At 36.9% G+C, this 27,261-nt stretch overlaps 2 protein-coding genes across 2 annotated transcripts; one reads left to right on the top strand and one right to left on the bottom strand.

Moving 5' to 3' along the window:
- Positions 1–3,346: 3,346 nt before the first annotated feature.
- On the bottom strand, positions 3,347–6,828 carry LOC127635905 (nuclear receptor subfamily 2 group F member 1-B-like). The gene is made up of 3 exons (XM_052116190.1): positions 5,980–6,828; positions 5,022–5,549; positions 3,347–3,675 (listed from the first exon to the last, which is right to left on the bottom strand). Exons 1-3 carry the CDS (start codon positions 6,359–6,361, stop codon positions 3,401–3,403), a joined length of 1,185 nt encoding a protein of 394 aa, XP_051972150.1. The 5' UTR covers positions 6,362–6,828; the 3' UTR covers positions 3,347–3,400.
- Positions 6,829–17,156: 10,328 nt separating this feature from the next.
- Positions 17,157–23,239, top strand: LOC127636102 (arrestin domain-containing protein 3-like). Its single transcript, XM_052116496.1, has 8 exons — positions 17,157–17,615; positions 19,680–19,761; positions 19,845–19,992; positions 20,077–20,179; positions 20,317–20,573; positions 20,659–20,815; positions 21,159–21,301; positions 21,412–23,239. The coding sequence occupies exons 1-8, from the start codon at positions 17,336–17,338 to the stop codon at positions 21,478–21,480; spliced, it is 1,239 nt and encodes a 412-aa protein (XP_051972456.1). The 5' UTR covers positions 17,157–17,335; the 3' UTR covers positions 21,481–23,239.
- The last annotated feature ends 4,022 nt before the right edge of the window (positions 23,240–27,261 follow it).

The following is a 27,261-nucleotide window of genomic DNA, read 5'->3' as shown; positions in this document are numbered from 1 at the left end:
CCTCACAAAAACTTTCAGCATTTTTACATTTTCAATAAAACTTAGTTTAGTATGTTTTTTAAGCTACTTAAATTATGGGGACTCTAGAGTTGCAATTATAGCATAATAACCTTGTAATTACTAGTTTGTAACCTAACAAAAGTACTTGTAAACCACTTAAACCTACACACACACACCACACGCGCATATGCACACACACACCACACGCGCATATGCACACACAGCACACGCGCATATGCACACACACACCACACACACACACACACACACACACACACACATACACACCACACAACACACAGACACCACACACACACACACACAGACACCACACACCACACACACACACACACCACACAACACACAGACACCACACACACACACACACACACACACACCACACAACACACAGACACCACACACACACACACACCACACAACACACAGACACCACACCCACACCCACACACCACACACACACCACACGCGCATACGCACACACACACACACACACACACACACACACACCACATATACACACACACACCACACAACACACAGACACCACATCACACACACACACACACACACACATACACACACACACACACACAACACACAGAAACCACACAACACACAGACACCACACAACACACACACACCACACAACACACAGACACCACACCACACACACACACACACCCACACACAACACGCGTATACACACACACACACACACACACACACACACACACACATACACACACACACACACACACACACACACCACACGCCCATACACACACACACACACACACACACACACACACACACACACACATAAAAAAGATACAGAAGATAAAGCTTACAAATAGCTTTCAGGACAAAAAAAGAAAAGAAAGAGAAACAATTGGCTGTTATAAAACTTTAACAACAAAAGTAATTGTTGATTGATTGCTGTGAAAAAGGTTTTAAAAGTTTTTCAAAACCTGATGATCCTGGAAAGACTTCTGATAAAAATGACAAAAGATATCATTTGTGTGACATTTCAAAATAATTTTCAGTACAAAATCTTTGTACTAATAAGTCGAATAAAGCAATTGCCATGTTTTCCCCTCAATACTTTATTTTGCACATCTTGCTTATACAAAAGTGTGCTAATAGTTAATATGTCATCAAGGTCAATAAACAAGAATCAGTTTCAATTCAAACAATAAATTATAAATGAATACCACCTTATTTATTTTTTTTTTAATTCCTAACAAATAATTTGCAATTAAGTGCAACAATGTATTATTACAAAACTATTTCCAGAAGCCTTTTGTTTTGGAAAAGACTTCGATTATAAATTGACATTTCTAAAACGGAAATAGAGCCTACTTTCTGTACATTTGTTTTTGATGCAATTTATGGAACTGATATAATTAGCTAGATATTTAATAATTATTATAGTAATGGTGTTTATTATTGTTATCAAAAAACATGCTTCCGCATTCATCGAAACTGATTTTGAATGTGTTTAGCATCACGACAGAAAACTTCCATTTAGAAGAAAATGCACGAGGAATTAAACTGAATCTTTTATGATCAGAAATGGTTTGTTGTGTCACGCGCATCCCATTTAAAAATGCAACTGACCGATATTTCAGACTCTCTGTGTCGCCTTCATCAAACTAACTATTATTACTAAGACTGTATTTGCAAGCATTTGGAAAATGAATCATGAGCAAACTCGTTGATATATGGCACATATGACCACAGACGGAAATCTTGCCGATCAGAAAAGCCTCTATTCTTCATTGTTCGTCCAATTTGCCTCATTTAAATGCATCCTGCTCTGATTTACGTATTGAGTTCACAACACCATAGACTATATACTCAACACATCTATAAATATAACACGTATTTTACCTGCACAGTTTAACATTGGGGCTGAGCCTGTGCATTAAATTTGTATTGCTTTAAATCTCTTCTCAGATAAATCCAAAATATTTCTATAGTCTACCTCGAGTCATTTCAGGCCAATTCAGCGGTCTATCTTTTTTATAAGCCAGGGCCGACATTAAATGAGAAAATATTGGTTCAGTTACAAATGGTCACAAAATATGTTTATTTATTTATTTATAGGATTGCCCCAGATCATTCTGTTGACGTCATTTGGACTTTCGTAATATTTATGGGGATCGCATTTAACCACAAGTGCACGAGCATCTCTTCTCTAAACATGTCTCAACTACACAACCTTTAAAAAGTTCCTTGCAAAGATTTGAAGCATAAGAGTGAACTATAGCTATGCCTCATGATGAGTACATAGGGTGCATTTTTTTGTATCTGTGAATTAAATGATTGCATAAACAAACATGCTAAATTAATAGAATCTCAAAGTCTAATATGAAAGTAGAATTATAGTTATGTGGATTTCAATTCGTTATTTTGTCATTACTCATTAGTGTAACTCAAATGGTGTTCTATACCTTTAGCAGAAAGGACTGTTGAGTTTTAGTCTTTATGCATGAAATATTCACAATTCTAACAAAGATATCAAAACATTTTACAAAAGAAAGTTAAAACAGATCAGAAATTGAACATCCCTCGGTCTTTCAATCAATGTCTATATATATATATATATATATATATATATATATATATATATATATATATATATATATATATATATATATATATACATTTATTAGAAAAAGGATGAAACAAAAGCACATTTACGCATGAAATGAATAATGTAAATTGTTTAATCGAATGTTGCACCATACATCAAATTCAACAACCCCCTCATCGCCCATCCAAACAGCTCAAATAATCTTCTGCAAGTTAGAATACTTTGATGTTAGGCAAGTGTCACATTTTATACAGAAAAATATTAGAAAATACACCAAAAACATTTATTTTTCGAACCTCAAAAATGCAAAACCTTAAGTGCTGTGGTTGATTGTTCAGCTCATGTTGTGTACAGGAGGGTTATAGGCAGAAAAATAAATACAGTAAAATAAATAAGTGATAAATCCATTGTCTGCGCTTGCTAATTTCGTTGTAATATTTTTAAACGCGAGTAACCCCAATAGCGATTTTGTTTCTATGTTATTTGGAATCAAGCAAACCCTCATTCAAATAACAAATGAACACATTTTACATTTGATTTGAAATATTTAAAAAGACACCATTAATGCTGAAGAAATTAGTGAAAAGTTATTTTTAGAGTCTTCAAATGTATGGCACATATCATGACTGACTGTTAAAAGAAGAGAGAGAATAAAGGTTTCTCAAGTTTGTTTCATTGCTATACAAACCAACATTGAGAGAGATTTCAATTTGAGTGCATCGTCCGGTTTTTAAATAAATGCTCACCAAATGTCTCCATTCTCGTCTTCTTCTGCATGTGGACTCATTGAATGGACATGTAGGGCCAGTTGAAACTACTCCCAGATAGCAGCATGTCCCTGATGAGCGTTTCAATGGGCGTTTTACCCACCAGTCGAACGAAGAAAAGCTGCTCTATGACGGAGGAAGAGACCATACGGAGCGCGGGGAGTCTCAGCAGCAGCTTGCCGAAGCGAGTGGGCTGGTTCGGGTACTGACTCCTCACATACTCCTCTAGTGCACACTGTGATTTCTCCTGAAGGCCTTCAATGTGCGGTACGTCCGAAAGGCCGCAGGCATCTGCACAAAAACACAGGGGACTTGTTAAGATATCATAGGATATATAGCCTAACCATTAAAGACATTTTATTACAAAATATCACAACCATGACACATTCTGAATAAATCTCAATATATATTAACGGTGCAGTTGCATATTATCTCTCGCGATGGCTTCCCAAATTTTGTTATCCGTTTCCTAACAATAGCAATGAAGGTTGTTTATGCATTATGTAAATGCATTCATTTTGTAGGCCTACAAGGACTAAAAACAAACTCAAATTCAGAAATATTGTATTTCTTAAAAAAAAAAAAAAAAAAAAAAAAAGGCTAATGGTGTTTTTCAGTATATACAAAAACAATAGTCTAAAAGGGATCTGAATAAAAGATAAATAACAAACCTTTAATTTTCCTTTCCAAACTGAACTTTATTGAATGAATGCACCATACATTTCAGCTCATTAGTTATTTACCTTGAAATTAAATATGTAAGAAAACAAATACTTATTAAATATGACTAGTAGCCTAAATAAAGCAATGAATTGGACATTAGGATATCTTTTCCACAGTATGCTCCTATATGTACAAATATTTAATAATAAAAAAATGTTTTTAGATAGAACTATAGGACACTGTTTCTTTAAGAAAAGATTCATTTAAAAAGTAACCACAATCTCTCCAAACAGGAAAAAAAGCATATTTTGAAGCTTGGGCTATTTAAAGGCCTTCCTATACACCCCTATACTCTCCACTCCTATAGGAGACTCTAGGCTTTTATATTATTCTCAGTTATCTGGAGCATTACTGTATCAATTCACTTTCATTCTGTAAGGATAAAGATTAAAAACAGAAAATACATTGTAATAAATGTTATAAATGTCTAAGTGTATTGCTGCATCCTAGCTATGATTTAATGGCAGGCCAACTTTTTTTTATAATAATGATATATATATATATATATATATATATCTATATATAAAAATGTACTTAGTATATATATATATATATATATATATATATATATATATATATATATATATATATATATATATATATATATATATATATATATATTAATAAGTTAAAAAATACATTGAATTATGCTAATATATCTGATTGCGTATTCTGATTCGAAACAATAATATCATGACGCGACCATCATTTTTAAACAACCACGTCTTTAATCCGATTGTGCACAGATGGCATTTTTGACAGATTAACGCCACAACGTCCATTATTTGAAACAAACATCGCGGAACAAATAGGATTACCTTATAGACAAGCTGATTAAACTGTCCAATAAGTTTAGATTCTGTTTACTGAAGCAAGAAAGCCATTAGATTACTGTGACAAATTCAGGCCTATACCTGATGTGAAGAGCACTATAGCTTTGGCACAGCTGTATTCGGCCGAGTCCACCTGCAGGGCCTTCAGTTTCTCCACCTGCTCCTGGAAGAATCGGATGTGATCCATGAAGGCCACGACCCGGTCCGCGGACATCGGGGACGCGTGAAGTCCGGCGGCGGCGAGGAGTGAAGCCACGTGGAGAGGCATGGAGCACTGCGCAGCGTTCAACACGAAAAGCTCACTCCAGGTGAGTCTAAGCAGAGACACCTGATCCGTGATTTGGAGATCAGGAAAGAATGGGATGCCCCTGGCCCATTCCACGGCACTGAAGAGCAAACGGGCCGCCAGCTCGCAGATGTTCTCTATGCCCATGATGTTACCGGATTGCAAGCACTGGTTTCCATATCTGGATGTTGGATATGGCTCGGCCCGAAGCAGGAGAGATATGTATCCGGACAGGTAGCATTGGGCAATCAGGGGGTCTCCATTGGTCAGCGCGTAATGGCCCGGGTTCGGCGCGTTCGGCGGCATTCTTCCTCGCTGAACCGCTATCAAAACAGAAGGAGATGGAGAAGAAACATGCATCCAAACAATGAATCTATCTGTCTGTCTGTCTGTCTGTCTGTCTGTCTGTCTGTCTGTCTATCTATCTATCTATCTATCTATCTATCTATCTATCTATCTATCTATCTATCTGGAGATGAAAATACAACACTTTTTTTTTTTAACATAATTTAGCCCTTCTACATCAACAACAAAAGTGTATAAGCTGGTCTATAAATTAAGTTAATTATGATTTGGCCAAATGAAGAAGATTTTAAGCATCTCTCTTTATTTCCTGTCTTTTCTGTGTCTTAAAAAAACACCTAAAAAATGTAATGTGGAAATAGCTCATTCAAGGGAATTGCCACTTTTTATAGTGTATTTATGACAGTTTAAAGGCACATTAGATTAAATAAACATCGACTGAACACTCACCTTCGCGTCTCATGCCCACTTTCAGACATTTTTTCAGCCTGCAGTACTGGCACTGGTTTCTGTGGTGCTGGTCCATCGGGCAGCTTCTGTTGGCACGGCACGTGTACGTTAGGTTCCGCCGCACACTGCGCTTGAAGAAACTTTTGCATCCCTCGCAGGTGAACTGTCCATAGTGCTTCCCGCTGGATTTATCTCCGCAAACCACACACTCAATGTGCTGCTGATTCTGCGCCGAGTTCTGTCCTTTATCTTCCGCCGATGAGAGTCCAGTGTTGGGAGACTGCGAGGGTGCGCTCAGGCGCTGCTGGTGATGCTCATCCAGGGATGCCCCTGGTTCCAGTTCGTCCTGCGGGTCTCTCCACACACTCACCACCATGGCCATGACTGGACTGCGGTTGTGAGTGTCCCGAACCCTTTACGCGGATTCTCCAGAATTGTTCTAGAAGAAGAGCGCCAGTTGTGTCTCATCCATGCAGAAGAACCAAGTGATGGGAAATGCACATCGGAAACAAGCGGTATGTGTCCGACACGATCAGAGAGACAGAGCAGATTGGATATCAATAATCACGCCGATTTAAAGACCTCCGTGTTGGTGATGTCGTCGTGCGTAAAGGGGACAATCGGAAACCCCAAATGAATTAGATCCAAAGAGAGCAAAGACGTTTCGTAGCGCAGCCTTCGGTTTGCATGATTGACATGGGAATGCTTGTAAGGATTTTACTCTCTCAAAAAACACAGCCTTGATTTGGAGCAATGCAGGTACTGTATTCTAAAGAGACAGCTGAACGGACTTAACTTCCAAAATGATTTTTGAATGGCACCACACCTTCACTCTCTGTCCATAAAAGCGCTCCAGTGGTGGTCTGTTGAATGGTCTGTATTAGGGACCTCATCAGGTATTAAAGCACAAAAGGGGGAGGCTCCTTCAAGCTTGAAAGCTCAGTTTGATTGGTCATTTAACTCACATCCTTCAAAAGGCGGGTGGATGCGGATGCAATCGTGCCCTCATGACCAAAGTAACTTTATGCGAACACTTTTATACATTTGCATTTTATTTTCTCATTGGAAAAGAACACTTATGATTTCATTTTAAAGGTAGGTTATGTTTTTGTATCTCTAATATGTGTTGAAGTCATTATGCATTCTATTAGATGTTTTGATAATCAATGTTGATTATTTTTAATTATAAGTATAGTTAAAATATGCTAGGTACAGTAGGCTATTATCTGCTCAGTGCCTGATTGTCATGTAAGTCCAGAAAAATAGAAGTGGCGCCACCTAGTGTGAAAATATAAAACATGTTTTGGCAAACAAAAGTCCCTTGCATCTATACAACAGTCATGGTGATAAAATAAAACGGAATCAAAATAAAATTAAAATAACACAAATAAATAAAATAATAACAATATAAAAAAAATGAAAAAATAAATAAAATTTTTTTTTATTATTAAAAAAAAGTCCCTTACATCTATATTGCAATTTTGGAGCAAAAAATTATAATAATTAAAAAAATACAAAATAAAATAAATGTAAATAAATATTTCAGATTATTTTAACAGCAGAGCAATCATGGTGACAAAATAATATAAATAAATAAATATTTGATTATCTATTTATATAAGATAAACCTTACAAACTAAAATACTTATAAGAATTGATCATTGTTATTTCTGAAAATATTGTAAAAATAACTTGGTAATTGCATGTCCAGCAGCAACTACACTTTGCATGTGAGTTCATAATTCAGTGAGTTGAAGGGTCAAAGTTTTGCTGGTGAACCTCAGGCTCATGGATGGCGTGGGGTCACGTGACAATGGCACGAGTGTGAACAGGTTGTAGGAGCTGCAGGTTAAAGGGTCAAAGCGACAAAATGAGCAAAGACAAGGACAAAACCCAGGGTCAAAGTTCAAAAGAAGGGTTACTATTCCTAAAGCAAAGTGCAATAATGTTATTTAAGCATTATTACCCTAATAATTTTAGCAATCTTTGCCAGGAATACCAACTTAATCTATACACTTAGTTATCCCTTGATGTTTTTAAACTGTTTCAATGATTGCACTCATGAACATATACCTTGATGTAAGAATAATCAGATACTAATACAAAATTAATTGCACATGTAAAATAGTCATTTTTGTAATTTATTAAATCATTTATTCAGGACCAGCTTGTGCTCAGTATTTTATTGGCATGTGTGAAACAGAAGCAAGTGCTCCACAAGATGCCATTTATTTTAGCAGATAATTTAGTCAAATTTTGCAATACTTGAATCTTTAAAATATTACAATAATTAAAAGTAAATAATATGTACAGCCATGACCAAAAGTAGGCAGTGACATACATTTTGTGTTATGCAAATTTTTCTGTTTCAGTTGTTGTGGTGTTGATTTTGAACTTTCTCACTAAAACCCAAATATACATGTTTTTTGACCCTGGCACAAAATGACCAGCCAACATCATTTCACTAATCATATCAGCAGCACCTGGGAAAGTGTGAACGAGTAATAGTCAGGTGAAATCACTCTATCATTCTGATTAGATTATAAGAGCAGACTGATCGCTAAAGATGGATGGAAGAAGTGCTTCCAATCATTGTGTTCTTGTTTGCAAGGGTTACCTCTAAAGAAAGACATTCAGCCATCATCGCTTTGCATCAAAATGGCCTCACATGCAGGGAAATTGCTGCAAACAATATTGCACCTGAAAGCACCATTTACCGGATCATCAAGAACTTCAAGGAGAGAGGTTCAACTGCAGTGAAGAAGGCTTCAGGATGTCCCAGAGTGTCCAGCAAGAGCCAGGACCATCACGGACTCGTGTCACCACCCGTGCAGAGCTTGCTCATTATTGGCAGCAGGTTGGTGTGAGTGCATCAGTACGCACAGTGAGGTGAAGACTTTTGGACAATGACCTGGTGTCAAGAAGGGCAGCAAAGAAGCCACCTGTCTCCAAGAAAAACATCAAGGGCAGACTGAAATTCTGCATGAAGTACAAGGATTGGACAGCAGAAAACTGGTGCAAAGATATATTCTCTGATGAAGCCCCCTTCCAACTGTTTGGGACATCTGGAAAATTGATAGTCCAGAGAAGAAAAGGTGAACGCTACCATAAGTCCTGTGTCGTGCCAACAGTGAAGAATCCTGAGACCATCCATGTGTGGGGTTGCTTTTCATCCAAGGGAGTGGGCTCTCTCACAATTCTGCCCAAAACACTGCCATGAATAAAGAATGGTATCAAAATGTCCTGCAAGAGCAACTTCTCCCAACAATCCAGGAACAATTTGGTGATGATCCGTGCATTTTCCAGCATGATGGATCACCATGTCACAAGGCAAGAGTGATAATGAAGTGGCTTGGAGATCATTACATTGAAATTTTGGATCCGTGGTTAGGCAACTCCCCGGATCTTAATCCCATAGAGAACCTGTGGTCAATCCTCAAAAGGCGAGTGGACAAGCAGAAGCCCACAAATTGTGATCAACTCTGAGCACTAATAAGACAAGAATGGATCTCCATCAGTCAGGATTTGGCCCAGAAGCTGATATCCAGCATGCCAGAGTGAATTGCAGAGGTTATGAAGAACAAGGGTCAACACTGTAAATATTGACTCTTTGCATATATTGAGTGATTTTGCCAATAAAAGCCTTTAAAACTCATGAAATGCTTATCATTGTTTTCCAGTATACCATAGAAACATGTGAAAAAATAATCTACAAATACTGAAGCAGCAAAACACAAAATGTATGTCACTGCCAATATTTTTGGCCACGGCTGTATATATTAATGTAATACTTATATCATACTTATATATTCATATATACTGTAATATATTAATACTGCTCTGTAAGTGCTGGGTCTGTGCGAGCCACTTACTGACAGGTGTGTCCCTCCCACTTTAAATTGACTGCTACGCCCCTGAGTGGTATAATACCAGCAACTAAGTATCAAACTTTCCCTGGTCAGAGATCCAGTGCTTGAGTGCTGGCTAAACTCAGGTGCCTAAATCACAGCATTTTACACTATTGCTGGCACTTCATGTAACAAAAGGACCACAGAGGCTCAGGGTAGCAAGCGGTGTCAAAGGGCATCGCATTTCACATGCAGATGTGTGACCTCTGTGACCTCAGGAAGGACTGAGCTTTTTGGAAAGCAAATGCAGGCTGCTGGATCTCTGAAACTGAAAAATACATCAGAATATTTGTAGTGTGAGTCTGGTACCTGGATGATAAACAAATCTACAGGGCCTCAATTAGAGCCCTCGCTCTGTGTGCCAGGCTAATAGAACATTCCCACATGTGCTGTAGCTTATTCAACGTTGAATCTCCAAAGTATGACAGCCTGGACTGATCTCAATATAGTTCAGGTTTCGTTCAATAATTTGATCAATGTGAGTGAGAGTCACTTATTATGGCAGGTAGGAAAATAAACAACTTGCCGTCTTCTGGAGCTCTTAATCCAATTAAAGATGCTCACATTTGACAGAGAATAGAAATAGGTATGCAATTACATCTTTAAACAAATAATTACTAACAAGACCTGAGATTCAGCACTTTTTTTAGAGGTAGCTTATGCTTTTTATCTTTAACCCTTAAATGCATGGGCATTTTGCCAAACATTATTACGTACCTCGGGTCTTTAACGACCCAGCACTTCTATCTATTACAAATGGATCTACAAAATGCTCGGATAGTGTCAGAATAAAAAAAAGTATATAATATAATAGGGTGGAATCTAATATTTTTTATGCTTTATTTTTCATATATCAAAGATATAATGCAACAAATATAGAACAGGAAGAATAACTTCCACACTAAAAATGTCATGAAATGCAACTGTCTGTCAAACACATGCTGAGCAACACAAAAGTTACACATATGTCATACTGTTCATGTGTTACACTTGCTATAGTTTACTTTCTTCTTCATCAAATAGCAATGTCAAATGTAAATCAAGTCAATCACTGAAACAACAGTGCCACCTAGAGTAAGAAATAGCATGTATAATATATATGTACACAGGCATATGGAATACTTATAATGCACCATTGTCACACAGAAAATCAACATACTATATGGTCACTTGTATGAATATGGCACTCATTTGTCTTTTAATAAACAAAGAAATATATCTCCTATGATAAACTTACACTGACAGCCAAATATTTTGAATAATGTACAGATTTTGCTCTTATGGAAAGAAATTGGTACTTTTATTCACCAAAGTGGCACAATGTATAGTCAGGACATTAATAACACGAAAAATTACTATTACAATTTGAAAGAAATGTCCAGAACTTCTTAAAATACTTGAAAGTATTCTCGTCAAAGAATCCTCCATGTGCAGCAATGACAGCTTTGCAGATCCTTGCCATTCTAGCTGTCAGTTTGTCCAGATACTCAGGTGACATTTCACCCCACACTTCCTGTAGCACTTGCCATAGATGTGACAGTCTTGTCGGCACTTCTCACCCACCGTACAGTCTAGCTGATCCCACAAAAGCTCAATGGGCTTAAGATCCATAACACTCTTTTCCAAATATCTGTTGTCCAATGTCTGTGTTGTGCACACTCTAACCTTTTCTTTTTCTGTTTCTGTTTCAAAAGTGGCTTTTTCTTTGCAATTATTACCATAAGTCCTGCACCCCTGAATCTTCTCTTTACTGTTGTACATGAAACTGGTGTTTAGCGTGTAGAATTCAATGAAGCTGTCAGTGGAGGACATGTGAGGCGTCTATTTCTCAAACTAGAGACTCTGATGTACTTATCCTCTTGTTTAGTTGTACATCTGGTCCTTCCACATCTCATTCTGTCCTTGTTAGAGCCAGTTGTCCTTTGACTTTGAAGATTATAGTCTTTATGCTGCTAATTTGCCATAAATGCTGTGTACAGTTACCTTTTAACCCAGAGAATTTCAAACTAGCCCTGAATCTCAGCACTATGCACAGTTTCTTAGTCATCAGTACACTATGATATTGATTGTTTCTATATAAGAAATTAATATAGTTATTGTTGCTTACTGATATTTATAACATTTCAAGGGAGGGAATGTAAGAAGTGGGTCTAGACCTCAGATTATCACCAGTAAACCACAGTTAGCCCTTGTAAATCAGGCATTGCAAAGCTATAAACCCTTGTTAAATAGGTCCACACAATTTCAACCAGATAATAAGGGAAATACTGTTATTTGTCAATCCAAAACATTCCTTTATGCCAGTTTGAACAATGTTAATGCAGACAAGTCTTTAACAGAGAAACTAATTTAGCATTTTGGTAAAAAGCACAATCACTTTTGGAGGGTCTCACCAAACAATGTGTACTTTTCGTCGAATCTGTGACCTGTCAACAGAAAATCAGAGAAATTAGTCAATATCAACTCAGATGAGATTACACAGAACAGGTCTGTATCTTTAACCACTCTGTCAACAGCTTGCTCCTTCGTGTTTATTGAGGGACAAATCTGTGTCAGAGGTCACTGGACCCTCTGTTGACCCGCTGAACAGATGGAAGCTTTTAGTTTCCCAGGCTGTCAGGGATCTTTCTCCAAGTGTGGGAAAGATGTGAGTCTTCCTTCCCAGTACATCATGTGACTCTCAAAACAATGTACCACTCAGGAAGGAAGTGTTGCTTTACACTTTGGTGCAGAAGTAAGCATTAAAAATTAAGTTAAACAATAAAATGGCAAAACAAAAAACAAACAAACATACGTTTGTAAAAATGTAACCATGACCTGATTAGCTGAGATTTAGTCAGTGTCTTTTGTGTGGGTGATGTCACATCAGTCAAATCTATTTTACAATGTGTAATATAATCAGTTATATCAATAAGGGAACTACACATATTCATAGGTGTTTTGCAAGGTCTTCAATTTAAATACTAAATTTGACCTTTGATCTCTGATGGTGACCTCTAGCCCAGAGTGAGCAGACCTGTCCCGGCTCCAGTGGATGATATTGATAAGATCATTCAGTGAATTACATAGACATAGAAGGGGAAAGGTAGACGTGGATCCATCATCAAAGTCATGACAGCACATTGCCTGAAAGAGTCTTTGTCTTGAGCAATAGTGGTGATCCAATGAGAATTGATCAATTATGTGAATAGATTCAATTAACAGGGGAAATTTGGCTCCATGTTCAAGAAATCATTTTTATTGTTTCACAATCTTGAAACCAATCTACTCGTAAATGAATGCAATGCATGCTCCAGATTTAAAGCAAGCAGCCCAGAACAGAGCCAAATCCACTGGTAGATTCAGTAAGTTTGCAAGGAGACTGTGATGTTTCTGCAGCAGTGTGTGTGAGAACCATTTACAAATCAGAACAGATTGTGTTTTGGACATTTTGAGCAAATAGATTATTTAAACAGTAGGCGTGTAACACTACTTGTACATTAGCATGAACTTATTTTCAGGACAAGTTTGTAAAATTGAATGGTGCTATACTGCCATCTGCTGTTCTACTTTTTCATCAGGAAAAACTGAAAGAAATTCCATAAACATAATTAGACACATGTTTAAAAATGAATGCTTTCATTCTGTCTTTTATTTATTTATTTATTTATTTAACACATAATATTTAAATAACACTAAATGCTGAAGTGCTAAAATTCCAAGTATATTGCATCAGTATTAGGCTACAATGCAACCTGATTAGAAAACATAACATGTTTTTACAGGTAGAAAAGTTGAGAAATTGACTATTTCTATTCTCTAATGTATGTACTTACAGAAGTACAGAAAATTGAAGTACTTAAGATGTAAACTGTTCTCTCAAACTCTGAAGCATATATATATATATATTTGGTCACCTATATGTTTTTTTTTTTTTTTGTATGTTCGTTTTGTATTATTTTATTGCAAAAGTTTCAAATATACAACAAACAAGGCACCAAAGATTTACAAGAACCTCTCAACTAAGCTGAGCAGACATAATGGTAAAGGAGAAAAAAAGAAGGAAATAAGAGTGATTTTAAATAATTTTATATATACTGTATATATAATTACTCTTTTTTTTTAATAATAAATTTAATTATTAAGTGCCATTCTTTTTCATACATATCTTTGAACTAAAATACTGTATATTGAATACAGGTTGGGTCTTCACAAATTTTGCTTTTCTATACATAAACTATCCAGTATAATTATGCAATTTATATTTAAATTGTGTGATCACACAATGGTGCAAAAAGGTGCATATAATATAAATCAACAAAGTGATTTATATTATATGCACCTTGCCATTATAATTCCAAACAGTATGTGTTTACATCAGGCACGTGCACACATAGACATCAAAAGGGGCTTGAGCACCTGCCCTTTTTCCTCCTCAAGAGAAAGTGCCCTTTTTTTTTTTAATAAATGAATATATATCTGGTTGGGAGATGAGACTTTGTCGAGTTCCGATGCCCTCATTTGATATGCAAATAAGGCGTTACTAATTAAAATGCGCTAATTTGCATACATTTGACAAGGCACTGCAGGTGAATAGAATAAACGAAATAACTATATTATTTCAAAGTTCAAGACCTTTTTTTTGTATAATTTCAGTTAAGTTGCTGTAATTTTGTATTTTGTCAATAATTATTTTGCAGTATTTTTTCATTAATTTTACAGTGTTTTTTTCCTGTAAAATAACAAAATAGCAGCAACAGCCTCTTTCAGATTAGTGTGAAGATTTTTGTTGATTTGTAAGTTATGTGTTCCAATAACACCATAAGAATTCAAACGATGTGCCTTGTGCAAAATAAGCAAATTATTTGTGACACTATGACCCTCTCCTTGGTCGCCCGTTTGTGACATCAGTTCGGGCGAACCATGTATTTACAAGTTTAAAATACAAGCTTTGACCGGCAGGTGGCAGTGAGAAGCCATTGAAAACACGTGACCCGTTTGGAGCAATGAGAAAAACCATTCTGCTATCCATAGAAAAGTACACCAATCCGTGGAAATTTATATTTAAAAAATATTTCAAGCCTAAAAAAAGTTACAAAAAATTATCAGGAAAAGGTGCACCCTTTTCTGCAGTGTTAGGTAAGTTACTCTAAAAAAGTAATTAATTACTAACTAGTAATTACATCTTCTACAGTGTAATTAGATTACTGTATAAATTACTCTTTCTGAAAAGTAATTGAATTAACTCTGATCAACCTCGACCAGAGGAAAAATACAAGGATAGATATGAAAACTGTTCATTTTATTCTTTCAAATAAATCCTATAAAATCAAATAAATTATTCATGAACAGCCCAAAGAATTTAAGGGATCAGCATTAAATTAGAAAACATATTTTAACATTAGAGGTTACATTTTGATATTAAATTCACTATTGTTTTATGTAGAATTGTTCTAGAGTCTATACAGTATTTACTGCAATTACATCAGAAGTAACTAATTAAATTACTGAAAAATTTAAATGTAATCCCTTATTTTACTTTTTTATTCAAATGTTATTTAATTACAGTAATTAATTACTTAGTAATGCATTACACCCAATACTTCTTTTCTGTAGTAGTTATTATTATTTTTTTTTTTATCAAAAAAGCATGTTACTGTCTAATTGTTAATTTTTTTTGCATTAGTTGACAAACTGTGCCCAATAACTATTGTCCCTCTATTTACACAATATCACTATAAACCTCCTGGGGGCCTTTTACACCAAGTGTGGGGTTAAAGGCTCCCTTACCACCTTCCGTTATTATTTCTTTTCACATAAATGATGTTGCTCCATCAATATTTAATAAACTGAACAGATTTTTTAAAATCTTGATTTATATTGTGACCAGCAAAAAGCACATTTTCTTTAAAGGCATAGTTCATAATTTACTCTTCCTCATGCCATCCCAGATGTGTATAACTTTCTTTCTTCTGCAGAACACAAATTAAGATTTTCAGAAGAATATCTCAGATCTGTTGGTCCTCACAATGCAAGTGAATGGTGACCAGAGCTCAGATGGTCCAATAATGACATAAAGGAGGCACAAAAGTAATTTATATGACTCCAGTGGTTAAATCCATATCTTCAAAGTGATATGATAGGTGTGGGTGAGAAACAGATCTATATATAAATCCTATTCACTATCAATCTCCACCTTTGACCAGCCCCAACCAGTAGGTGGCAGAATGTGAAAGTGAAAGTGTAGATTTACAGTTAAAGGGACATATATATTGGTCTGTTTCTCACCAGACCATCATAGAGTGATATCATATCACTTCTGAAGATATGGATTTAACCACTGGTGTCTAATGGATTACTTTTATGCTGCCTTTTGGGCCTTCAAAGTTCTAGTCTCCATTCATGTGCATTGTGAGGACCATTAGAGCTGAAATTTTCTTTTAAAAATCTTCATTTATGTTTTGCAGATAAAAGAAAGACTTTCACATCTGAGTTGGCATGAGGGTGAGCAAATTATGAGAATTTTCATTTTTGTGTGACATATCCCTTTAAAGTTTGCCTTTAGCCCCATTGTCCCCTGCCTTTCACACTATGCGAAACCTGGTTTTAACATTTACAACTGTGAAAATGACAATTTATATTGTTCATCTGGTCATTATCATCAGGTCGTTTTGGCTTCAACACTCACACACACTGTAATCTTAATTCCTACTTTTATTAAAATGCTGTAGTACAGTAATGATGTTAGCCAAAGTCTATAAAATACCTCTCTGCAATGTTTAAGAAAAATAATGAAAGTGTGACCTTAAGATAATGAAAAGCTATGGGAAATATGATTCTGCAAAATAAAACTTAAAAATAACCAGTAGACAACGTCTCTCTCTCTCTCTCTCACTCTCTCACTCTCACACACACACACACACACACACACACACACACAAACAACTAATTCTAAGGAAATTGGTTTATGGTTATAAAAACCTAAAGCGAATGTATTATAACCTAAAAAGAACATTAGAAAGTTGGTTCCCCAAAAATAACCAAATAGGAACAATACACTAAACTTAGGGGAATTTTCTGTTTGCAATTTAACATTAATTTTCAAGCAATGTAGGCTACATGTGCATGCACATAAAGACAGTACATATAGTACTGAACAAATTTCAAGCACAAGCAGCATAAAAAGTGGGAAGAGACACGGCAGCAACATTATCGGTTGCGCATGCGCTGTCAGCATGTTTGTCCAACAAACGGTGGTATAAGAAAGCGGAGTTTGCCTGAACGCAGGAGTACAGCTGCATCCTCACATGCAGTTGCTGCAAAACTCAATGCAACACTGGCGACTATAGCACTGACCCTGCCTGCAGCCTTTCTGCATGGCAAAATCCTTAGATAGTCCTTAAAAATCATCGTACAGATGATACAATATTTTAATTTTAAACATCTTACAGCTTAGTAAGCTTTCCACCATGGTGCTCGGAAAGGTGAAGAACTTATTCGTCAGCTACGACTGTCTCAATGACAGCAATGTCCCGGTATTCGCCAGCGGGGACGTTGTCTCAGGTCGAGTAATCGTTGAAGTTACCGGAGAAATTCGCGTGAAATCTTTGAACATTCACGCGAAGGGACTGGCGAAAGTTCGCTGGACTGAATCACGCAATGCTGGGTCCAACACTGCCTATACACAGAATTTCACGGAAGAAGTGGAGTATTTAAACCACAGAGACGTCCTAATTGGACATGATCGAGGTAAGGAGGACACTATTTGTGTAATTTTCCTGTAAATGAACGGACTGTCTGTGAACGACGCTCAATGGGACTGTAATGACAGATGCTCCTTGCATTGTGCCATTCTTGGCTGTCTTTTCATATACTCTTAAATGTAGCCTATTTGAATTCAAGATGTATTTTTATTTTTTTACTTTGTGAAGTGTTGAAATCCATTGGCATGGGTAGAAACTAATACTAATATCAGGAAGATTATATTTCTTTAAGAAACCTTATGCAGATGATGCTTGGCGCAAATGGATTCCTTCATCTTACGAGTTTACATTTTTATTAATTTTAGAAATGGATTAAAAACATCCTGGATCAAATCGTACTTCCAAAATGATTCAAACAACATAATTCCTCAAAATCTAATTATTGACGGGAGTTCATAAACAGGATGCTCTACTGCCCAAAAGGAGACAAACCACCCTGTTAATCTTCTACCTGCAACGCGTATATTTCCTTCAGTGGCATTCATACACGTCTTTCTTGTCGACTTTCACCCTGTATTCATAATTACGACACACGTTTTTGAATGATACATTGTAGTTTCTTTCATATGCGGTTCTAGTAAGTTTGTAGCCTTTGTTAGAAGCGGTTCAAACCTGTTCAGAAACTGGTGGAGAGGGGGAGTTGCGAGGCCGTGCCTCTGCTCGCTGATTGGTGGAGGTCAAGCATATCTGTTCGCTGATTGGTGGAGGGCAAGCATATCTGCTCGCTGATTGGTGGAAGTGCTCGTGCGCCTTCACTGATATCATACATTTGCAGAAGTGTCAAAGCTACAACAACTTAGTTGCTACAATGTTTCCTTATGCAGGGTTTAATGAAACGTTGTTTAAAATGTGTTATATCTTCAAGCCTCGTCCTATGCATCATTCTATATTTGTCTATAGCATTTTTTTAAGACCATACAACCAGGTAATTTCAGTCGTGTAACTATGTTAGTAAGCAAATTAATGGAAGCATATGCCACTGGTTAGTTCTTGTATAGGTTAATTGTAAACTATTCGGTCAATATGAAGGTTACGTGTGTTTAAATAATGTGTTTGTACTTTTTTGAAAATTGTTTCTTGTCTAATTAAAATTTGCTAGTGCCAAAACTCTGTAATATTTACTCTGTAACAACAAATCAAATGAATATGTGGTTTTTGTAATGAATATTTTCTACTAATAAAATAAGTACAATTTTATTTATTTTTGTCTTGCGTCTTTTTTTTTTTTTAATGTGTCTTTCTTTTATAAAAAAAAAGAAAGAAAGAAAAAAAACCGAAACCATGCTGCAGGACAAATGTGAGTTTCTTATGGGGGCGTCAGGGGAAATTTTCCGGCTCTTGCTCAGCCAATCAGGAGCCGCCTAGTACATTCATGAGGAAATCTGGCTGAGAGCTGCTGCTTGCGCCAGTTCAGTCCGGTCTTCTCTAGCTTTTGGCTGCCTTCGAGTGACAGGCTTACAGTAATTTACAGCAGTATGTGGAACTGCTTAGGTGGCAGGAAATAAGAACATACAGAAACATTAAATGCATACAATTTTAAATGGTTGCTTTGACATTTTTACATAATGTAACTGGCAAGAATATTAAATACATTTAGAAACAATAAAAATGATTGTAAATGAAGAAAATATTCCAATATTCAATTCCATTTTAGCTATAAATGAAGTTACTTATTCACTTTTACATAGTTCTTTTGTTTCCCCACTTTGCAAAATATAAACATTAAGGTTTGTTGATGGATCAAAGGAGCCCCACATGGTGGTTTTTTCCCTTTTATCTTGTTTTAAAGGTGCAAAACATTTATATCATATCAAATAATTCTGTACTGTTTGCTATTTTGTTTCCACTTTTGCAAAAAATCATGCATTTTAAACTGACACTGCATTGACGACCTAGTTATACTTTTACAAATGATGTGCCTTTATTGAGTATGAAGCACAGATGTAGTGGAGGTTGTGTTTCTTTGTCTTGTGTTTAGGGTTCTTGAGAAATGTTCAAGGTGTGGTATATGTTGGTATATCGAATTTTATTTTCCCTTCCTTTCCTTTAGATTATGACAACTGCGATGATGGCTTCACCGTTCTTCATTCAGGGCGACACGAATTTCCCTTCAGTCTTGAACTGCCCCAGACGTGAGTAACTCTCCTGTCTGATTGTACACATATATAATGTATGGACTGAAACACTTACATTATTTTTTCATGCCTCTTTCCAGGCCTTTGGCTACATCCTTTGAAGGCAAACATGGCAGCGTGCGGTACTGGGTGAAGGCGGAGCTCCACAGGCCGTGGCTTCTGCCCATGAAAGTCAAGAAGGAGTTCACTGTTTTCGAGCACATTGACATCAACACTCCACTGTTACTGGTGAGAGAAATTAATTTGAAACCTAATGACTTTGAAGTTGCTATGGTTTTAGAGGCTAATATATTGCCCTTTTTTTGTTCATAGTCTTCTCAGGCTGGCACAAAGGACAAAACTCTTTGCTGCTGGTTCTGTATTTCCGGGCCTATTTCACTAAGTGCCAAAATTGCGAGGAAGGGCTACACTCCAGGTGAGAATACAAACTTGTCTGCTCGTTCATAGATTGTATGCTATGATGTCATTGTTTAAGATGTATGTTTCTATCAAAAGTATTATATTCTTAAAATCTTCATCAGAGGGAATGAACCTGTTTGGTTTTCTTTGCAGGCGAGTCCATCCAGATCTTTGCCGAGATCGAAAACTGCTCTTCCCGTGTGGTTGTGCCAAAGGCTGCCATCTACCAAACTCAGACCTTCTTTGCCAAAGGCAAGGTCAAGGAGATTAAACAGCTTGTCACTAACCTCCGTGGAGATCCTCTACCCTCTGGCAAGACCGAGACTTGGGATGGCAAGATGTTTAAGATTCCACCCGTTTCGCCTTCCATTCTGGACTGCAGCATCATCCGAGTGGAATATTCTCTAATGGTGAGTTTTAGGCTTATTTTCATTCTACAATACAGATTGGTCACAGACACCTGGAAAATGGGCTAACCTTAACGCTTTTCAACAGGTGTACGTGGACATCCCTCGGGCTGTGAACCTGACCCTGAACCTACCCCTTGTGATCGGCACTATCCCACTCCACACTTTTGGTAGTCGTACCTCCTCCGTCAGCAGCCAGTGCAGCATGGCCATGAGTTGGTTGGGGTTGCCTGAGAGTCCTGAAGGTACGGCACATCCATCAATTAGATCATGGTTACTCAGTTCTGCTCTTTAGTTCCACTTTCCTGCAGAGTTTATTTCCAACCCTTCTCCAACAAACTTGGCTGTAATTTGCAAGTAATCCCAAAAACATTGATTGGCAAGCTAAGGCGTGTTTGATCAGAATTTGAACAAAAGGAAGGTAGATCTTCAGGAGTATGATTGAGTACCCCTGCTTAAGATGCCCAAGGTGCTTTTACAAATCTTCAACATTGAACAAATGGAAGGAAGCTAGGCATCATCATAGCCAAAAGTATGGCTTAGAAGTCTCTTTTGGTCTAATGTGGGGCTTGTCCTCTCCTCTTCCAGCTCCACCAAGCTACTCCGAAGTTGTCACAGATGAACAACGACAGAACAATCTAGAGGTCCCAGCTATAAGGGATGAGATCGAAGGACCACTTTACACCTACATTCATGAGTTCCGTTACCAGCCCCCACCTCTGTATTCCGAGGTATTTAGCATTTGCAGTTCCATCAGAGCCTTCTTGTAGTTTGTGCCTTGGAATCTGAAAGGTTGTAGCCTGAAACAGACTTCTAATGATTTTTCCCTCTCTCTTCATAGGTTGACCCCCATCCTGAAGATGGGTTCACCCCCTTGGACAGGAGGCCAGATACTTGTCCATCCCGCTGAAGGAGTGACCACACCTGACCAGTGTTGTCAGGGATCTCTAATTTCTACAACATTTAACCCTTAAGCTCGGGTTTGCTCTTCCTCAATGTAGAGGCAGGAGTGGCTGTTTATCTTGGTGATGTAGATAGATATCTTCCAGGAAACACTCCCAGTCCCAGGGGAGTCCACCAGGTCGACTCTAGCTCAGTGGCCCGTGCTGAAGATCTTGAGCTATCCTTCCCTTCCATCCATGGTGAAAAGAGCACAGACAAGATTTGTAGGAGTAAAACTGTGCCTTTATCATCGAGATGGACTAAACACATAGCCACTGAATGCAAGAATGTAGTGGCCAAAAGTCTTGGTGCCTGTTCCTAATTTTGGATATGATTCTTCACTTGTTTGAATAATTAGACCAAAACATCATAGTGTTTAGGGACGAGACAACCACCTTTAGATAAAAAAAGTATCTCCCAACAACCAATGCAAAGCCAACAACCACTCCAACAGAACAAAGGCAGACTTTTCTAGACTTTCTTTTTGTTGATTGCTGGTTGTTTCTTGACGCATAAGTGGCTTTACCACTTCATATTTCTTTAGATTTTCTTGAAATATTTTGAGGAAATTTGGAAACTGAATATGTGGACGTTATGAGAATTGCTGCAAAGCATTTAATGGTGGAATTCATGCCATGTTGCCTTTCTGCTACAACTATCGAACTACACTGCAAGAGCATCAAATAGCACATGGCACTGTCTCAAGTGGCGAAAGAAAAAAGACCATTCGTGTTGAGCGAGGGGGACACTCATCGAGATGCAAGACGATTGACATTCCTAAATCAGTCCTTCAGCTCTCTGTTACAAAATAGACAGAAAACTGCACTCCAGAACTCTTCGGTGTACTTTGTATGTTGAACAACTGCAAGCTAATTAACAGACTTTCTTTTGTTAGTACTTATATAATAATGACTGTGGCCTGTTGGCATTGGCCCTTGTTGTTTTATGACGATTAGCACTTTTCATTGCTTTCAAAGTGTATACATAAGCTTGTTTGCACAAGTCTAATGAAACATATGCCATGAAGTTTACACATGTGATTTTGGTATGTTTGTTTACATGGATGCTATTGTTAACAGACAAACTAAAATCACTAGTTGTCCGTTTGGACTGATAAAGCAATCTTTTTGGCCTTGGCACAAAAAGCTTTAATGTTTTTTTTTTTTTAACTGCTTATGGCTGAATTTGTGCACTTACTTTTACATAGCAAAAAAGGGAATATGTAATGTTTTTGAACTATATACATTCTTACTTTTGGTGTTTGTGCTTAACATTAGCATAGGTCATATAGGCCATTGCGTCACTGTTTAAGAGCCCCCTGTTTTTCTTGTCTTTTATTTTGAAAGCACATTCTCAAACATGCACTTCCAGGGAATCAAATAGCCCTCAGAGACTCAACATTATTAATATAATGTTCAATGCTAACTAAATACATGTATATAGAAGACAAAGTTGCTCTTTGTTCAGGCAGGTCCATAGCAAGGCAAATTAAAGCTTCCATTTTGTAATTTCAGGGTCTGATGGGTATGATTTATGAAATTGGTATTTAAGACAAAAGGTGCAATATTCTCTGTTACACAAGTGTGTAAGTGTGTACACATCGTTTTGTATTCTAAGCTTGTTGCTTTTGTACCATGGTTTTGTAGGTTGTCAATTGTCACAGAAAAAAATTCACTAGTTTGTTTTTCGCCTAAATCTTTGAAATAAATGTCATTTTCTACAAAAAATGTAAACTTGCAATATGTTTTATTGAGTTGATTCTACACATTAATACAAAATGTTCTTGCACTTTCATACAAAATACATCTAAACAAATCACTTTGACTGAAAGCAGAAATTAGGTCATATATCATCACCCTGAGCATTTCCAAACGCTCATGTTGAAAGACAAAACAAGACTGTGTGTTCCATCAAGCATCTGGTTTTGACCCAGGTTAGTAATATGTGATGGAATTAAATGCAAAGCAACACGAAACGCAGACAGACAGCTGTTATGTATCCTGGGGCTGACGTGATCTGCCAGGATCTTTAACCGGTTCATTGTGTTGATGGCTTCTTTGTGTAACTTTTCACCACCAGCGTTTACATTACCATGAGCTTCAAGAGCCATCCCCAGGTTGCATTAAATTAACTCCTCAAACATACTCGTTTCAGTCTGTTTGGTGCTTTGTCCTTGTGGTCAGCCAAGTTGATGCATTCATATATTGAGTGTGGGAGTGTATGGAGACAAAGGTTCTAGTCTGGCTTCGGTCATATTGCCATCCTGATCCTCTATCTCTCTCTTTCTCCCCATAATTTCCTGTCCTTTCTCAACTATGTCTGTCATTAAAAAGCCCAAAAACTACAATATAAAAAGATCTTCGAATTACATATATATGAATTCTGCTTTTGGAGATGTCAGCACAAAGTAGTTTGGCTGTACCACTGCCCTAACGTCTAGAGGAAACATATTCCCCTTCCATCCTTGCATTCCATTCGAAAGGCCATCTCAGGACCAGATGCAGACCAAACACAAGGAGTTCTTTGTCTCGGCACACGCAGCCGTTTTCTTAGGCTCAGCCCTCAGAACAAAAACTCATATGCAGTAGTAATGCCTCATATTTTCCACTTCTCTTACCAGCTCTGTGGCCGGCTCAATTAGAGCAGATGTTTGCTCCAGAGAGCTGCATGTGGACCACTAACCTAATTCCTCTCCGCTGACCTAAAGCTGCATCTCTTAGCTTCAAGTGTTCTGCTTGCAATTGATATAAAATTAAGATGTACATCAACGGATTAAACCCTTGGATTATGTAGGATTTTAAGAAAAATATTTTCAGCTGGTAAATGTTCATATAGGGCAGACTATATAGATATCTATACATATAGAGCTAGTTGTCACACTTTGTACTCCAGTGAAAATTTCTTAGGTTAGGTTTAATTTTTAATTACATTTCTGTACAGGCACATTCCTTAAAGTTTCAAGGGCAGGGCATGTTGTCACAATGAGAACCTGATATTAAACAGACTATCATAGGCCTTTCAGCTAAATTTAAATAGTAAAACAAATATGAAACAAAACAACAAAGCAAAAAAATTGAAAGATAACATCAACAACAATAGTACAAAAGAAATAGTATAAATTGTATAAATCTCCAACATATGAAACACATGTGACAACTTGCCCTTATCAGACATTTTTTAATACGCATCATGGGAACACAGTTCAACCTTTCGGTTATAATCTACCTTCATTATATAGCTGCCATAATGTAAGGCAGTATAGTTTTATTGTGTTTACTTGCTGGCCCAACAACTATTACAAATATATGACGATTTTACTATTTTAGATTGGGGGACAAAATTCACAAAAGCATTCTTTATTTAAAACTGTTTTGAACTAGGTGTTTGAAACCAACATACAAAACCACTGCTAGAAAAAAAAAGCATTTGAGTAACTGGACTTTTGACTCAAAAACTTATAGTTGCTGAGATATAGCCCTTGTGTCAACTGCCATGTGTTACATCTAGCCCCGGGCTCCACCCTGATATAATACTAACTTCCTCACCAAAATGCACAAATACTGCTAACAGGTTAAAACTGGCACCCATAATCTTTCCATCAAAACATTGGAGTGGATCAAGAAGAACTGGGGCCTTTTCAGGGGAAGTGTGATTTAACAGACAAATCATCACCATGAGCTCTTTCTGACAAGTTGCAAATAGTTCAAATGGGTCTCTCTTGATTTGATTGGCAAGTAGTTGCTGAACTTTACGTGGCATCTGACATCTTGTGCGTGCGGCCACCAGGTGTTTACTTCAGTTCAGGATTAACCTAAGAAAAATGATCAGCTTGCATCATCCATGCTCTCTGTCAAAGATTTAACTTGTCATACACGCTTTGACACAAGTACTAGAGTTTGAAAAGAGATCCTTAAACACATGTCAAAGTCTAGACATGCAGACAATGAAAATGTATGTTTTGTCTCGTTTTGAAGTGTTTTCTTAGAAGGCATTTCTAGGTCTGTGTTTGTTCTGGGACATAATACAAGAATAAACATGCTACAATACAAAAAAGAAATACACATGAGCATTGCAACTTCTCAGTTCTTGCCTGCTTCTTCATACTAGTAATACATTTATACATAGGCCAAGGCGATCAATCAACCGATATTTGGGCGTTTTGCATGATCACATCGGCTGATAACTGTGTACAATTGTCCAATTAACAGAAATGGACCAAATGCAATAATTTAAGAACTGGTCATTGAAATACTCATATTGGTTGACCACTAATGTGGATATTGTCAATGTCTGTGATGGTTACAACTTTGGATATCAATAAGTGCGTTTACATGCACACCTGTACACCGATAACTACTGACAATGCAAGATATCTGTGTTTACATCCCTGACAGCACATGTACATCACCCAAGTATCTATATCATGTGTGTGTTTACATCTGGAAGATGTAATTTTTTAGGTTGTTTAGCAGATGCTAATTAGAAAGTGATGCTTCCCAGATAAAACGCTGTTAAACAGACATCTCAGAGATGTACATATGCTTTCTGGGATGAGACTTGAAATCATCTGGTTATTCTCCATTTTTGAGGTCAGATGTAGACAGGCATGCACTCAACACTTGCCCACATTGGACAAGCTGGTAAAGGTGTTTACACACAACACGAAATCAGGGTCATGGGCAAAAATCTACATGTGACAATCGTTTTTTGATAAAACGTGCGAACCTGCGTCCACATGTGTGGATGTTGTTTTTGGCTTCGCTATACGCAATGCATCATTTAATTGGATTAAAACCAACTGAATACTGTTCACATGACTATACACTGTCATTTAAGTGTTAAACTTCTAGTGCACCATGTCACGTGACACAACAGCAAGATGCTGATTTCCATGAAGCACTCCTATGGGTGCAGCGCCAAAAAAAGTGCTTCTGGTAAGAAACCTATTTCATTTTTTTTTATTATAATTTGTTTATTTGTAAAGAGTAGCATCTCTATTTTCATTTGATATGCTGCTTTAAAAAATCCATAATTTTTTTGCATGTCAGCGTGCTGATAAACATGAAGTCCACATATGTGGAAAATGGGACATTATTCCCTCTAAAGTTGAAAAAGCATGTTAGTTATTTTGAATAACTTTCAACATTAATACATCTTGGGGTCATTTCCCTTCATTTTTATATACATTTTGTTATGTTTTATTTTGTTATCATTGTACAATAAGGTTCTATTCATTAACATTAGTAAATGCATTCCTATATATTTAGTGTGCATTTTCACATTGAGAATTAATGTATTCATCCAAAATCTGAATAATTTTGCTTTATTTTGGCTTTATATGGAGTTTGGATGAAAATAAGGTGCATTTAGAACTGTTCTGAGACCAGTACAGACAGACAGCACACCGGAGGTTAAGTCATTCACTAAATAGGGAGCATCTTATAGCTTTCTATGCAAATAAGTGAATTCATTTCTAAAATCCAACTATAAATTCAGATTCAGGCTACAGATGATGTTTTCTGCAAATTAACATTTTATTTTAACATGGTTGATAGTGATTTGGATGATACTGGCCATTACTTTGAATGAGAATTGTTTATTCAGCTTTATAGAAAATCAGCTGTAATGTTTGGGACTTCTCAAATCATGAATAACCAACACTCTTGGACACATAATAAACAATTAGATTATTTGATTAATTTTGACATCCTATAGCTTGGTATTATTTAAACTTTCACAATGTCCACAT

Source organism: Xyrauchen texanus, chromosome 43 (genome assembly GCF_025860055.1).
Source record: "Xyrauchen texanus isolate HMW12.3.18 chromosome 43, RBS_HiC_50CHRs, whole genome shotgun sequence".
Taxonomy (NCBI): Eukaryota; Metazoa; Chordata; class Actinopteri; order Cypriniformes; family Catostomidae; genus Xyrauchen; species Xyrauchen texanus.
Note: the sequence above shows the minus strand (reverse complement) of the source record. Positions and strands in the feature narration are given on the sequence as shown.

Bases quoted from the DNA above. Each gene is read 5' to 3' on its own strand.
- LOC127635905 (XM_052116190.1), bottom strand. From the start codon at position 6,361: ATGGCCATGGTGGTGAGTGTGTGGAGAGACCCGCAGGACGAACTGGAA. The intron at 5,550-5,979 runs GTGAGTGTTCAG...CTGTTTTGATAG, and splicing joins AGTGGGCATGAGACGCGAAG to CGGTTCAGCGAGGAAGAATG. The intron at 3,676-5,021 runs GTATAGGCCTGA...GTTTTTGTGCAG, and splicing joins TATAGTGCTCTTCACATCAG to ATGCCTGCGGCCTTTCGGAC.
- LOC127636102 (XM_052116496.1), top strand. From the start codon at position 17,336: ATGGTGCTCGGAAAGGTGAAGAACTTATTCGTCAGCTACGACTGTCTC. The intron at 19,762-19,844 runs GTGAGTAACTCT...GCCTCTTTCCAG, and splicing joins AGTCTTGAACTGCCCCAGAC to GCCTTTGGCTACATCCTTTG. The intron at 20,180-20,316 runs GTGAGAATACAA...TTTTCTTTGCAG, and splicing joins GAGGAAGGGCTACACTCCAG to GCGAGTCCATCCAGATCTTT.